This window comes from Pituophis catenifer, unplaced genomic scaffold, assembly GCF_029215685.1.
Source record: "Pituophis catenifer annectens isolate HBS135680 unplaced genomic scaffold, rPitCat1.0.hap2 SCAF_6, whole genome shotgun sequence".
Classification (NCBI taxonomy): Eukaryota; Metazoa; Chordata; class Lepidosauria; order Squamata; family Colubridae; genus Pituophis; species Pituophis catenifer.
In genome coordinates, this window is record NW_027256886.1 from 63,164,973 (window position 1) to 63,178,760 (window position 13,788).

General features: G+C 39.2%; 1 protein-coding gene across 1 annotated transcript in view; it reads left to right on the forward strand.

Annotated features, from left to right (window-relative positions):
* Window positions 1–1,514: 1,514 nt before the first annotated feature.
* LRRC27 (leucine rich repeat containing 27) overlaps window positions 1,515–13,788 on the forward strand; it is a 66,644-nt gene continuing 54,370 nt past the window's right edge. The window contains exons 1-3 of the mRNA XM_070945707.1: window positions 1,515–1,724; window positions 2,006–2,136; window positions 4,506–4,564. Of these exons, the coding sequence (XP_070801808.1) occupies window positions 1,515–1,724; window positions 2,006–2,136; window positions 4,506–4,564 (400 nt within the window). The remainder of the gene's footprint in view (window positions 1,725–2,005; window positions 2,137–4,505; window positions 4,565–13,788) is intronic.

A 13,788-nucleotide genomic window follows, 5' to 3' on the forward strand; every position in this document is an offset into this window, starting at 1 on the left:
TGACTGCCTTCTACATGGACTGTTCGCAATTATGATGCTGATGAAAAAGTAATGTTATCAATCCTAACATTTATGACCTTAGCAGATCTGTAATGTAAATGAAAACTGAAGTAAGATCATACTATAAGTATAGTTGCAGTTGCAGTTACCAACTACTTTATTTAACAATTGAGTTGCCAGTCCCAATTGTGGCCACTAAACAATGACTACTTTCAGTGTATATCATAAAAGATAAGCTAGAGAAAAGCACCTATTATTTCCTTAGAAATGTAGAGTTCTGTTGAAGTCCAATGGGGTACAATGGGGTTATTTTCTATTGAAGTTTGGAACTGAAACTAGAACTACATTTGTAGCTGTCAGTCTCACTTTGGATACTTTTATTGAGAAAAAAATTATTATTAATTTGATTAGGTGCCACCAACTTGTTGAGTCTTAGGAACCAGGTTGGCAGATTTTCTCCCTGGTCTTTCAGGTCTTCCAATGGTGCCTTCATTGCCACTGTAACTGCGTCCATCTATTTTGATTATTTCTCATTTTCTCTTTCCTCCTACTTCTTCCAGCATTAGAGCCTTCTCTGGAAAGCTAGTTCTTTGCATATTGTATTCGAAGTAGAATAATTTTAAACTTGGTCATGTGTTCCTCAAAAAGAGAGCCATTTGTATATTTTCTTGGCTGTCCATGGTATTCTCAGGAACCTTGTCCAACATCATTGCAGGCTTCTTGCAATCACATGAACAAAATTGCCCCACCTGCATTGGTACTGTCTTTTGGCTGCCTATCTACCTGCTGCTGTCAGCTGCCCCCATCACCTAGCCCTGCCCCCTGTGGGCCATTACTGTACCAAAGGAAGCCTCTTTCATGCCATCTAATCTTGCAGTGGTGCAGCTGGGATCGTCTCTTGCATGCCAGTCGGGGCCTCCATTTGTGTGATGACCAGGGCATCCATTCAGACCCACCCAGGGCCCCTGTTCATATGCCAGCTAGGGCTTTCTTTCACATGTGATTGCAAAAGAAGGCCTCAATTAGAAGGAGGCACTGACTAGTGTATAGAGGCCCTAGGGCAGGGATTCCCAACCCCTGGTCCATGGACTGGCACCAGTCCATAGCATGCCAGAAATTGGGCCATGCAAACAAGGGAAGCCCCATCTGCAGGAAACCACACACATGAAACCACACTCACTCCGGTTCAATTTTTTGGCAACTAACTAAGATCCACAAATAATCCAAATGAGATTATAGGGCTTTTTTGTCTTTTGTTGTGAAGTGCTAGTGATATTAACAATATTAAAAAACAATTCTTATCAGTTTTCCAATATTGCAGTATTATAACTAACACAATTGTGAAGCAAAGGATACATTATTTATTTAAGAAAAAGTTATTCTACTTATACTACTTATAAATTCATTTATAAACTATATTGTTGATTTACACATATTCTTTTTGTTATTTTTCAGTTTATTATCTTTAAATACAGAGCTGCTAGACTTCTGGCTTAATCAAAGTTAACTAACAAATGGAAGAAAAGTGGTATTATACAGAAAACAATGGCAGTGGAGATAACCGTCAAAATACTCAAAGGCGGAGCGATTCAGTTTCTAGTTCATCAAGGCGCATCCACCGAGCTCTTGAAAAACTTGTATCTAATTCAGCAGTGTCTTTGGATCTGAGTCGAAAAGATCTACAACATCTTACTGCAGAAATATATAGATTATTTAACCTTAGAGTAAGTTTTTCACTGTTAACATACCTAATTAAAGGATAGCTGAAAAAAATAGATGCTTTCCCACTTGAGATTTGCAATATGTACAAATTGCATTTTAAGATTACTATATCCTTGATAATCCTTTAAAAATTACTTGAATAATTTTAGCACTTTTTATTTTTGGGGGGGAAATCATTACTCTCAAATTATATGCTAAGCATAGGCTACTCATTCTCTCTCTCCCTCTCCCTCCCTCTCTCTCTCTCTCTCCCACTCCCACTCCCACTCATCTGTCATTTTAGTATTTACATCTGGAAGGAAATGCCATTTCTGTAATTCCTGAAGATTTTTTTCAGAGCCTGTCAAATCTTACTTGGCTAGATCTGCGCTATAATAAATTGAAAGAGCTTCCTTCTGGGATTGGATGCCACAAGTAAGTTTTCTGCTATATAATATATCTATTGTTTTTTTAAAAGGAAGTTGTTCAGTAGTAGATATCATGTATCTACTACTCAACAAATTGAATAGTAGTACCATGTATGATTAAATATTAACCCTAATTATCAAAAGAACAAAATACAGGTAGCCTTTGCCTTACAATAGCTCCATGGTCACATGATCAAAATCTGGGTGCTTGGCAATTGGTTCGTATTTATGACAGTTGTAATATCCTGGAGTCATGTGATCACCTTTTGCAACCTTCTTACAAAGTCAAAGGGGAAGACAGATTCATTTAATAATCATGTTACTAATTTAACAGCTGCAGCATTCACTTAACAATTGTGGCAAGAAAAGGTTGTAAAATGGGGCAAAATTCACTTAAAAAATGTCTCAGCAACAGAAATGTTGGAGTCAGTTGTGGCAGTAAGTCAAGAACTGCCTGTATTGGAAATACTTTTGCAATGTATGGACTTCATTTTTTAGAATTCTTAACAATGGCCATGATGAATTGAAGAATTCTGGGAGTTGAAATCCACACATTGTAAAGTTGCCCAGGAAGCACTGTTATAACTATACCAGTGGTGAAATCTAAAATTTGTTACTACCAGTTCTGTGGGCGTGGCTTGGTGGTGGGGTAATGTGACTGGGTGGGCGTGGCCAATTTTTTTTTTTAACTTTTAAAACTATTTTTTCTACAAACCATTTTTTAAAAGCAAATTTTCTTTGGCGAAGAGGTTGTAAAAAAAATGCTTTCAAAAGGCTCTGACGATCCCAGCTGAGTTGCCTGATCGTCAGAGGCTTTTTTTTCTTTTAAATGCCTCTGCTGATCAGGCAACTCAGCTTGGATCGTCAGAGGCTTTTAAAAGGAAAAAAACCTCTGACGATCAGGCAACTCAGCTTGGATCGTCAGGCATTGTCTTGGATCGTCAGCTTGGAGAGTCAAACTCAGCTTGATGATCAGGCAACTCAGCTTGGATCGTCAGAGGTATTTAAAAGAAAGAAAGCCTCTGATGATCGCGAGGCTCAGCTGGGCATGGGGGGGGCAGGGATTTTTGCTACTGGTTCTCCAAACCACCCGCCTCCATCGCTACCGGATCCGGCGATCCGGTCCAAACCAGGAGCATTTCATCCTTGAACTATACCCTTCAGCAATTCTTTGTCCTTAAAATAGCCTGGCTGAAGAGACATTAGGAAATGCTACAAAAACACACACACCCCATTTATAAAATACAGATGAAATTAAAAAGCTCCAAAGTTTCTTTTCCATTGCTGTAACAAAATATGAAAATAGGTCTTATAAAGTGTTGCCCTTTAGGATTGCTTCTCATTTGGAAGAGGCCATATGTCATTAGTATCACTAGTAAAGTGTGGGGCAACTAATAATAACAACCAGATTTAATTCTTAAATAGGAGATTGATATAGAGCAGTGATGGCTAACCTTTTTGCCATTGTGTGCCAAAAGCGCGAGGGAGGTGGGGGGTCGAGCGCGCGTGTGCCAATACCCATAATTCAATATGCCCTGCCCCCCGTGCATGCACGTGTGAACTCCCCGCGCTCCCCCTGCTTTTGGCACGCGATGGCACAGTGGGCCCGGTAGGCCTGTTTTTTTCCCTCCCCAGGCTCCAGAGGCTTTCTAGGAGCCTGGGGAGAGTGAAAATGGTCTTCCCCACCCCCGGAGGCCAAAAACAGCCCGTTTCCCAATTTCTGGTGGGCGCAAAAGGCCCGAAAATCAGCTGGCTGGCGTACGCATGCACACTGGAGCTGAGCTAGGGCAACGCTCGCGTGCCCACAGATATGGCTCCGCGTGCCACCTGTGGCACACGTGCCATAGGTTCGCCATCATGGATATAGAGCCTTGATTTCAGTTTTTTTTTTAAATATGCCACATGGGTGCATTTTTTCATGATAAATATATAAGCAAGCTTTTCAAAATAATGTATATACAGTAATATGTAGTTTTAAATAAATAAATTTAAGGATGGGAACAGATTTTTCTGTAATTCAGGTGTATGCCAACTTCTAGAAAGAAAGTGAGATCTTATTTTATATCAAGAGAAATGGATAAAATTAGGAAAACTGACTCCTTTCTAAAACCTTGACACACCTTCTTTCCATATTCAGCCAGGCAGAGATATCCCACAATGAACCATCAATAAAAATTCAATAAATAAAATAAAATAAAATGCTCTTCCAATATGTACAGCAGAATGTGATGATGATAAACTGTATTCTACTTAATGAAAAATCTAGTTTTTTCATTAAAATAATATAAGAATATATACATTAATTAGCTCTTATTTTCATGACTGATCATATTTGTCATTATACATTTAACTATTATTTTCTGATTTATTAAAAAGGCAGCTGAAAACTCTCCTGTTAGAAAGAAATCCTATTACAAGGCTACCAGTGGAGCTTGGTAAGTATTCTGTCCCTTCAATAATATGTAACTAAACATACATATATTCCTTTCAGGATACTCCCTCTCAGGGTAAGCAGCATGAGGCAAAGTTCAGAAAAACAGTTAGAACCAATGGCATTGATGACATAAGTTAAGAGAAAAGGAAAGAAAAGGAAAAGAAATATAGCTTGATCTAGCTTTTTTTTTTCCAAGTACATATTAGATAAAATATATAAGCATGAATTGAATACATAAAATGAATACAATTAAAGAGAACATAGGACAGGGACGGTAGGCACGCTGGTGCTCTTATGCATGCCCCTTACAGACCTCTTAGGAATGGGTTGAGGTCAACAGTAGACAGTTTTAGGTTAAAGTTTTGGGGGTTTGGGGATGAGACCACAGAGTCTGGTACTGCATATCAGGCATTAACAACTCTGTTACTGAAGTCATATTTTCTGCAAGCGAGTCTGGCGCTTACAACTACAATAACTATATTTTCCTATCCTTGCAAATCATTCTTGTTTTTATCATACCCTTATATTACTTCATATATTGCTTTTTATTTATTAGACTTCTCACATTTTTCTTTCTGAGGATCTCATCAGTTCCATTCAGTCACAGATTTCTTGGTCTTTTCTTTCTTCTTAACCTATTCACTATTCTTTTAAATATTTGTTTTGCACTTTTATCCTCATTCATTCTCAGTATGTGACCGAACTGCTTCAGTGTGCTTACTTTGTACTGATGATCCACTTTAGTATTCAGTCTACATAATTACTTCATTTTTGTTCCTCTCTCTCTTTATTTCATTTTCTTTTTTTTAACAATGTTTTCCCCAAAGGTTGATCACATGACGGGGGCTAGTGCAGTGGCCATTAGAGAAAACTGGTCATAAGTCACTTTTTTCAGTTCCATTGTAACTTTGAACAGTCATTAATCAAATGGTTGTAAGTTGAGGACTACCTGTAGTTATTTCTATTGATTGATTGAATATTACCTTCAAATGGAAACTGAGGTATTTCACTGAATGGGTTATCTGACAGCCAGTTTCTTCCCACAAGAGATTATTAACTTTTTTGTTTCATCTTCTTAAGCAATCTTTTCTCATAGCACTTAACCTCTTTCATGTTTCTCCTGATGCTGTTCCCATCTCTCACTTTCATAAACAGAAAAGTGTACTTATAAACAGCCGTTTTGCTTCTTTTGACAAATATTTATTCATCACAAAAAGCCATATACTTTCTACTGCCTTCTATCAGGATTTACCCAACCCTTATTTGTCTATTTTTCTACATTTAGTAAATAAAAGGTTCAAATCTACAGAAATAGTTTGTCTAGAAAGTACTCATACAGATCGAATGAACAGAATATGCAAGTATTGATAGCCTTGAGTCAAACCTGTGTCCTAGTAACAATAGGCAAATTTTTGTCAGCAATATTACAGAGATGATTTGTTATGCCAAGGATGTTTTTCAACTTCACAATCTAGCCTACCATAGCAATAGCACTTAGAGTTATATACGACTTCATATTGCTTTAGAGGTATTCTCTGATGTTCGCACATCTAAATATTAACCAAGCCCAGACCTGGTTAGCTTTGTAGCCCAGGCAAGGTCAATTATTTTCTGGCATCTTTTCCTATGTTGGTGAACGTTGGTGCTTTCACATTTAAGACACCTTTTCTATCAGAGTTGTTAAGTTCCAATCTTACTCTTTACGTGTACTGACATAAACACCCTACAAACAAACAACAGAAAGTCATAGAAAATATTGAGATTCCTAAAACCAGGGCGTTCCTGAGGTGACTGATTTTTCAAACTTTAAAATGTTCTCCTTTCTTATTCAGTCTGTTGTGCAAGTAATCATTGTCCATATTACACTGACATACATTTAAAATGTTTCTAATATATACACCTCATGTATTACACGTTAAGGAACATTTTAATATCACTGCTATGCAAGGTTTATCAGTATTTCATTTTTTTATACTTCTAAAAGTGCTATAGGAGCCTTGTATTTTCCTAAGAAATTATCAACAAGGTCTATGTGAAATTATTTTTATTATTATATTGGAAATTAAAATACCCATGAGAATAAATAAGAATAGTGACGGGGGTGGGGCGGTGGGAGAGGCACAGAAGATTTGAAACTGGGAGTAGCATGACTACTGTTTTTATTACTGCTGAGGAATATTCTTGAAAAGAAAAATTGTTTTACAGCATTAATAATAGGGTTTAACTGACAGCAATTTAGAATAATATAGAAAGGTATTTGTATTCCAGCACTGCTTTTACAGAAATAATTTGTGCAAATATACATGTAATCATGAATAAAATATAGACTAATGTAGAATACTAAGTACTACACTTTCGAAAAATAAGAGAAACAGCAGAAATAGTAATTACTCAAGCTGTGAGTGGACATTTTAAAATACTATTTTGAAGGCAATGTGAAAAATGTGTTATTACCTGCATTATGATCTTGGCAGTTTTCATATTGTTTTCCCCAGTTATATATTGGTTCTGTTTATCTTACATTACCCAAATGTATTTGTACTGTTAACATTTTTCTTAATGAAATTAAATAGGCTTCTCTAAAGGGAAAAATAAATACATTGTAATTTAAGTATATTTTAAATTTTGATATAATATAATTCAGAAGTTTTTCAATATACTTTTTATCCAAATGTGATAAGTGCAATGGAAAATTAAGAACTGTGGATAACGGAGTAGATTTTGGTCCTAATAGTTTAGGTTTATATTTAGTCCTAAAAATAAATCTAATAATCACTCTCATTTTCTAGAGACATTTGCAGGTAATCCTTGATTTATAACAGTTCATTTAGTGACTGTTTGAAGTTATGACGGCACTGGAAAAAAGTAGCTTATGACCGTTTTTTACACTTACAACCATTGCAGAATCCCCAAGGTCACATGATCAAAATTTGGATGCTTGGCAACTCATTCAAATTTATGACGTTGGCAGTGTCCCCGGGTCATGTGATTTCCTTTTGCAAACTTCTGACAAGCAAAGTCAATGGGAAAGCCAGGTTTACTTAACAACTTTGTTACTAATTTAACAACTGCAGTGATTCACCTAACAATTATGGCAAGAAAGATCATAAAACTCAACAAATGTCTCATTTGGCAACAGATATTTTGAGCTCAATTGTGGTCATAAATCGAGGACTTATGTACTGCATACAGGACATTTATTATACATATAACGACTTATTCAGAATTTTTTTTCAAGATATCCAGATAATATTTTCTCTCCAGAACATTCTTATGTTTTCCCATGTATAGAGAAAAGAAGAATATTTGCCCAATAGCTTTTGATTCAAAGCTATAAGGAGCTGCCCAGATGAAAACACCCTTCTTTCACAGTGTATGATTAAAACAACATTTTAAATTTCATGGAATCTATAAGAACTAACATAAAATTAAATACAGTAAAGATAAGGGAATTTCCTGCCCTCTAGTGGAGACATCTTGTAAAAAAAACAGTTTCTGGAGTTACATACCCCAGCAGTAGGGCTAGAAATATATTTTTCAGGGCCTGTTTGATATGTAGGGTAGTTGTATCAGTATCTAGTGGAATAAGGTGATTACAAGGAGCTATACAGAATTAGTCCTGAATAGTGTCTCCTTCATTGCCTATTAAAAGAAATTCCTTTATATACTGAGCAGCTCCAGGAGAAAAAGTGGATGAATAACACAATAACAGAGTTGGAAAGGACCTTGGAGGTCTTCTACACAATCCCCAATTCAAGCAGTAAACCCTACATCATTTCAGATAAATCATTGTCTAATCTCTTCTTTAAAACCTGCAGTGTTAGAACACCCACAATTTCTGGAGGCAAGTCGTTCCATTGATTAATTGTTCTAACTGTCGGGAAATTTCTGCTTACTTTTAGGATGAAGAGGCTCCTAAAACACTAAGATAATATCCTGAGTTTATAGGTGTTTGGAATTAATGGAGTTTGGTGTTTTGCTTGGTTTTAAAGATGTGGAGTATATTATAGATCACAGTATGCACTGATTTTTTAAATGACTTTTAAAAAAAAAATCTTACATCCTCCTTGCTTGGAGTTGGTCCCAGCAGCAGCAGTGGTGGCATGTACAGATCTATAGCAACTATAGATGGAAGCCAGCACAGCATAGTCTTGGGAATTAGCAGCATGAGGCAGTGGGGATCAGCTTCACCAGCAGCTGTGGCTTTCTACTTTGCTGGCTCATAGATAACCCTACAATGGAGCAAATGGCCTGGTCCTTGCACCTATACAGAACAGAGATGAGTGGAGTTACTTCTCACAAATGAAGGCAAATTTACATGTCCCAGGATAATGTTGCAAAATCCAATCTGGATTGGTCACCGTGACCAGAAGTTTACTCTTTTGAGCTTTCGGTCTTGTGCTGGAGCCCATCCTCAGAGAACTTACGTTGGGCTATTCTAAGAGTTGTATTTATGTGGTGTCTTCTTATTGGTTGATTGGTGTGTTGATGGCCGGCGATTGCCTGTTGTTTCCAAGCCAAGAACTTGGAAGCACAAGGAAACAACAAACAATTGCTAGCCATCAACACACCAATTAACCAATAGGAAGACACCACATAAATACAACTCATGGAATAGCCCAAAGCACATATTCCAATTGAGAGAAGTTCCCTGAGGATGGGCTTCAGCATGAGTCTGAAAGCTCAGAAGAGTAACGTATGGTCCTGGTGACCAACCCAGATTGGATTTTGGAGTAACTTCTTTTCTATCTGGATAAATGTTCTTTAGCCTAGGAGGGTTGAAAAGTGTGGGGATGAAATTAAGGTAAGAGAAATTCCAGGAAAGTTGTGATAGATGAGTAGGTGAACCAGTCACTGGCATGATAAATTTGGGGATTGCAACCTATCTTCCAGCCTCTTGGTATTCAAGATCAGGTCATCAAATTCTTGATGGATTAGGGTTCCAGCTGCTGTAACTGAACACCAGACCAATATGTAATAAAACTACCCTCATCCAGAACTGACTATAAGTGAGGCAGCCCACTTACAGTGTGTAGTTAGATTTGGGTGGCCCCAGAGAGAGGAGGTCCTTTCCAGTGGTGGGTTCCAACCGGTGTTACCAACGGTTCTCTTCGCGCACTCGCTTTGCTTGCTCGCGCACCAAACTTGCGCTCTGCGCAAGTGCATTAGGTTTCTGCCCAGCTGAGGTGCGGCAATCCACTCTGCCACGCCTATCAGCTGGGCTAAAAAACAAGAAATAAAGATAGGAATAAAGCGGGGGCGGGCGGGAGGGCCCAGCTCCCAGTCAAAGAGAACTGGTTTGGTAACGTCACATCGTCACCACTACCAGCTCGGCCGAACTGGGCCGAACCGGGAGCAACCCACCACTGGTCCTTTCCCATAGATATGCCACCTGCTGTCAGGGTTCCAAGTAATACCTCCAACCAATGAAGACTCCAAGGCCAACAGCTCCTCAAAGTTCCATTTTATTAGAGATGTCATATTGGCACATGTGGGAAAACCCGAATCTGAAAGCTCCGAGTTTTTTCCACCCAAAGGAAAGTCAAAGTCCCTTCCCCTGCACCCACATGTCCATCACATGGTCCAATCAATCCACCAGCAACTGGGGATGCCACTCCAGGTGCATGCTGAATGTCCTTAACTCTCAGAGAAAAGAATGTTGCTATGGCTAAATACTTCTACCAACTCCATGCTAACTCCCCTCCCAGTTTCCCACAGACTAAGTGTGGCAGCCCTGAAGATCCAAAAGAAAAGATGACCTCCAGGGCCGACACCTGCATTTTCAGCTGTGAAGCCAGGATGGAGATGGTGGTGATGACGGGTGTCATCCATAAAACCTTAATGGCTCTTTTCTGTGTCCTGGCTTCAGTGTAAAAATAAAACGCTCATGCAGAAGACAGGCAAAGTTCTGGCGTAATGCAGGCAACGGGGCCAAAACTGCAGAGGTATTGTGCAGGAATTCACACATACACACACCCATAGAGTTTACGAACAATTATTTTCCAGCAGGGCTTGTAAAAATGTTGGGAAGTGTTATCTGGAGACATGGCAGCAGACAGGAGGCAACAGAAGAAGAGTTGGGGAAGCAAGAGAAAGAACAAGTGTATCCATGATAGCTTACTTGAAGCTAGGGGAGAAGGTGTAATCTGAATAGACAGTTTGTAATGCATTACTTCAGAATATCTTGAAAAGTACAAGGGATAAGTCAGAGGCTTGGCCAGGAAGACCAAGGTCAAAATAAGCAGAAATCAAGAACAGGAATTCACAAATGAAGATGTCGAAGTTGCTTCCAGTAAGAGAAGGAGTCCCTGCATAGATTAACTCTTCTCCCCGCCAAGTATACTCAGCCAAAACATTTCCTGCTCAGCGGTTGCCAATAATGAAGCATGGGGCTTACTTGCAGGGTCAGCATCTTTCTGCTTGCTCGCAAGGTGCTTACTTTGCCAAAGTGCAGGATTCTCAAGCCTGTGAAGTTTGTACTGCTTCTTGGCACCTGTGTTAGCTAAAGAAGGAACAGTGCTGGCTGAGGAGAGGATATCAGTGTTGGATTTAGTGGCTTATTGAATCATTAGGCTCAGCACCCACTGGGACCTGATCTGCCTGCATCTTAGCATTTGGGTTTGAGGCGATGACATTTTCAGAGTTTTTGGTCTCCAGATAATCAAGTAGGAGTCCTTCTGGTTAAAGGACCCTCTTGCTTCCAGGTGTTGTGGATGCTCCATCACTGGAGGTTTTTAAGAAGAGATTAGACCAGGGGTGGGCAACTGTGGCCCTTTTATAACCTGTGGACTTCAACTCCCAGAATTCCTGAGCCAGCTTGGTTGTCTCAGGAATTCTGGGAGTTGAAGTTCACAGGTTGTAAAAGGGCCACAGTTGCCCACCCCTGGATTAGACAACCATTTGCTTGAAATGGTATAGGGTTTTCTGTTGGACTAGAAGACCTCCAATGTTCCTTCCAACTCTGTTGTTCTCTTATTCTGTTCTGTTAAGGTGAACTCTCAGGAGCAGTTACTGCTCTATTAGCCTTCCTGCTGCACAAGGACATCTTCCTTGAACTGCTAGATTCTGTTGCAGGATTGGCAGTGGAGTCATTGGGAGCCTGACACATACCAGGGTTACCAATTAGACTTTTTCTTTTTGGTCATAGATTAGCTGCAACCTGATCTGAAAGTGGAGAATAATATACAGGCTGTCCTCAACCTATGACCATAGTGTATTTATTTATTTATTAAATTTCTATACTGCCTTTCTCCCATAGGGCTCAAGGCGGTGTACAGTCAAGAAAAATATAGATACACAAACATCATAAAATTGCTAATTAAAATTATTATAACATAGTTTGGCCCAATTAAATAGAACCTAAAATTAGATAACATTTTAAAAACATTCACATGTTGAGCCCAAAATTTCTGTTGTTAAGTGAGACATTTGTTAAGTGAGTTTTGCCCTTTTTACCACAATTAAGTGAATCACTACAGTTGTTAAGTTAGTGACATGGTTGTTAAGTGAATCTGGCTTCCCCATTGACTTTGCTTGTCAGAATGTTGTAATGGGGATCATATAACCCTGGGACACTGCAACCATCATAAATATGAGCCAGTGGCCAAGCATCTGAATTTTTATCATATGACCATGGGGATGCTGCAACAGTCATAAGTGCGAAAAACGGTCATAAGTCACTTTTCCATTGTAAGTTCAAATGGTCACTAAATGAACTGTAAATTGAGGACTCCCTGTAATCAGTCCTTTGCCATGTCAGATCATTTTCTGGTCACCTTTTGGCTTCCCAGTGTAAGAAAGTGGGACCTATTTAATCAACCCACTCCAGGCAATTAATGGACCTTGCAAGATTCCAGAAGGACTTTAGATTGTTTTCCAAGAATTCGATGGCACTCTGGAATGAGCCTATGATGAGGACCCTGTATTGGATTTTTCCAAATATTCTCTCATTGTCCTAAGGTGCTCCTTGGTTTTCTGAGCAAGTTGTTCATCATAGATGAAGATTCAAGCAACCATAAATAAGAGCCCATATTAGGCATTTTATTGTGGTGATAAAAGCTGCAAAGCCTGGCTCTTTCTGCTGTTTCTACATCTTTCCTAGTTCCTCGTAATCTCTCAGCAGATTTTAATATCGTGGTATCCTTCTCTGTTGCCTAAGGGAATTAGCAATGAGAGTACAGTGTTGCAGTGCTGGGTTTACTGTATTCACTGTCTTCAGTGGTTGGGAGAAGAATTTGACCCAGAGACATCTGACATGTGTCTCTGGGCTCACTGCTCTTGCCCCTCAATATCTACATGACTCTGATGTTTAAAGTCATCTGTTAATTGAAGTCAGGTATTATCAGTTGCTGATGACCCCAGTTGTTCAATCTTGACCCTGGACAAATTAAATGTATAGATAATAACTAGCACCATAAATCATACCTGGAAACAGATTTGCAACCAGTGCAGCTCACAGAGCAATGGTTATCAACAAAAGCATACTAAAGCAAGCCCATCACAGTTTACTCCACTGCATTCTGGCCATCTGAAGCTTCTGAATGGTCTTCAAGGGCAACCTCATAGAGAGCGTATTGCAGTAGTCAAGCCTTGAGGTATCTAGGGCATGAATGGCCATTTGAAAGCCACTCCTCCCAATCTAGGAAAGGGTACCATTAATGCATCTGAGGTAGCTGAACAAAGGTTCACTTAGTCACAGCTGCCACCTGTTCTTTGAACAGGAGCTGTGAATTCAAGAGGACTCTCAGATTACATGCCCCATTCTAGCACTGGTATGGAAAGTAATCAGATGCAGGGTATTTTAATATCCACAACTACTCAATTTTAGTAGGACTGAGTTGGAGTTGGTTCTCCCCATCTAAGCCTTTTGTTGTGTGCTAGTTGTGCCTCTTCCTGAATTGGAAGCCTCTCCTCATAGTCATTCATGACCTGGCCAACTTCCAGGTGGATTATTGTAGCCTGCTGTATATAAGGTTGCCCTTGAAAGGTTATTAAGACCAGCTGCCTGCAATTACTGCAGGGTTCGAATCTCGCCAAGGCTCAAGGTTGACTCAGCCTTCCATCCTTTCTAAGGTAGGTGAAATGAGGACCCAGTTTGTGGGGGCAATAAGATGACTTTGTGTAAATATACAAAAGGATGAAGGCTATTGCTGAGCACATTGTAAGCCGCCCTGAGTCTTCGGAGAAGGGCGGCATATAAATCAAATTAAAAAAAAAAGCATGCAT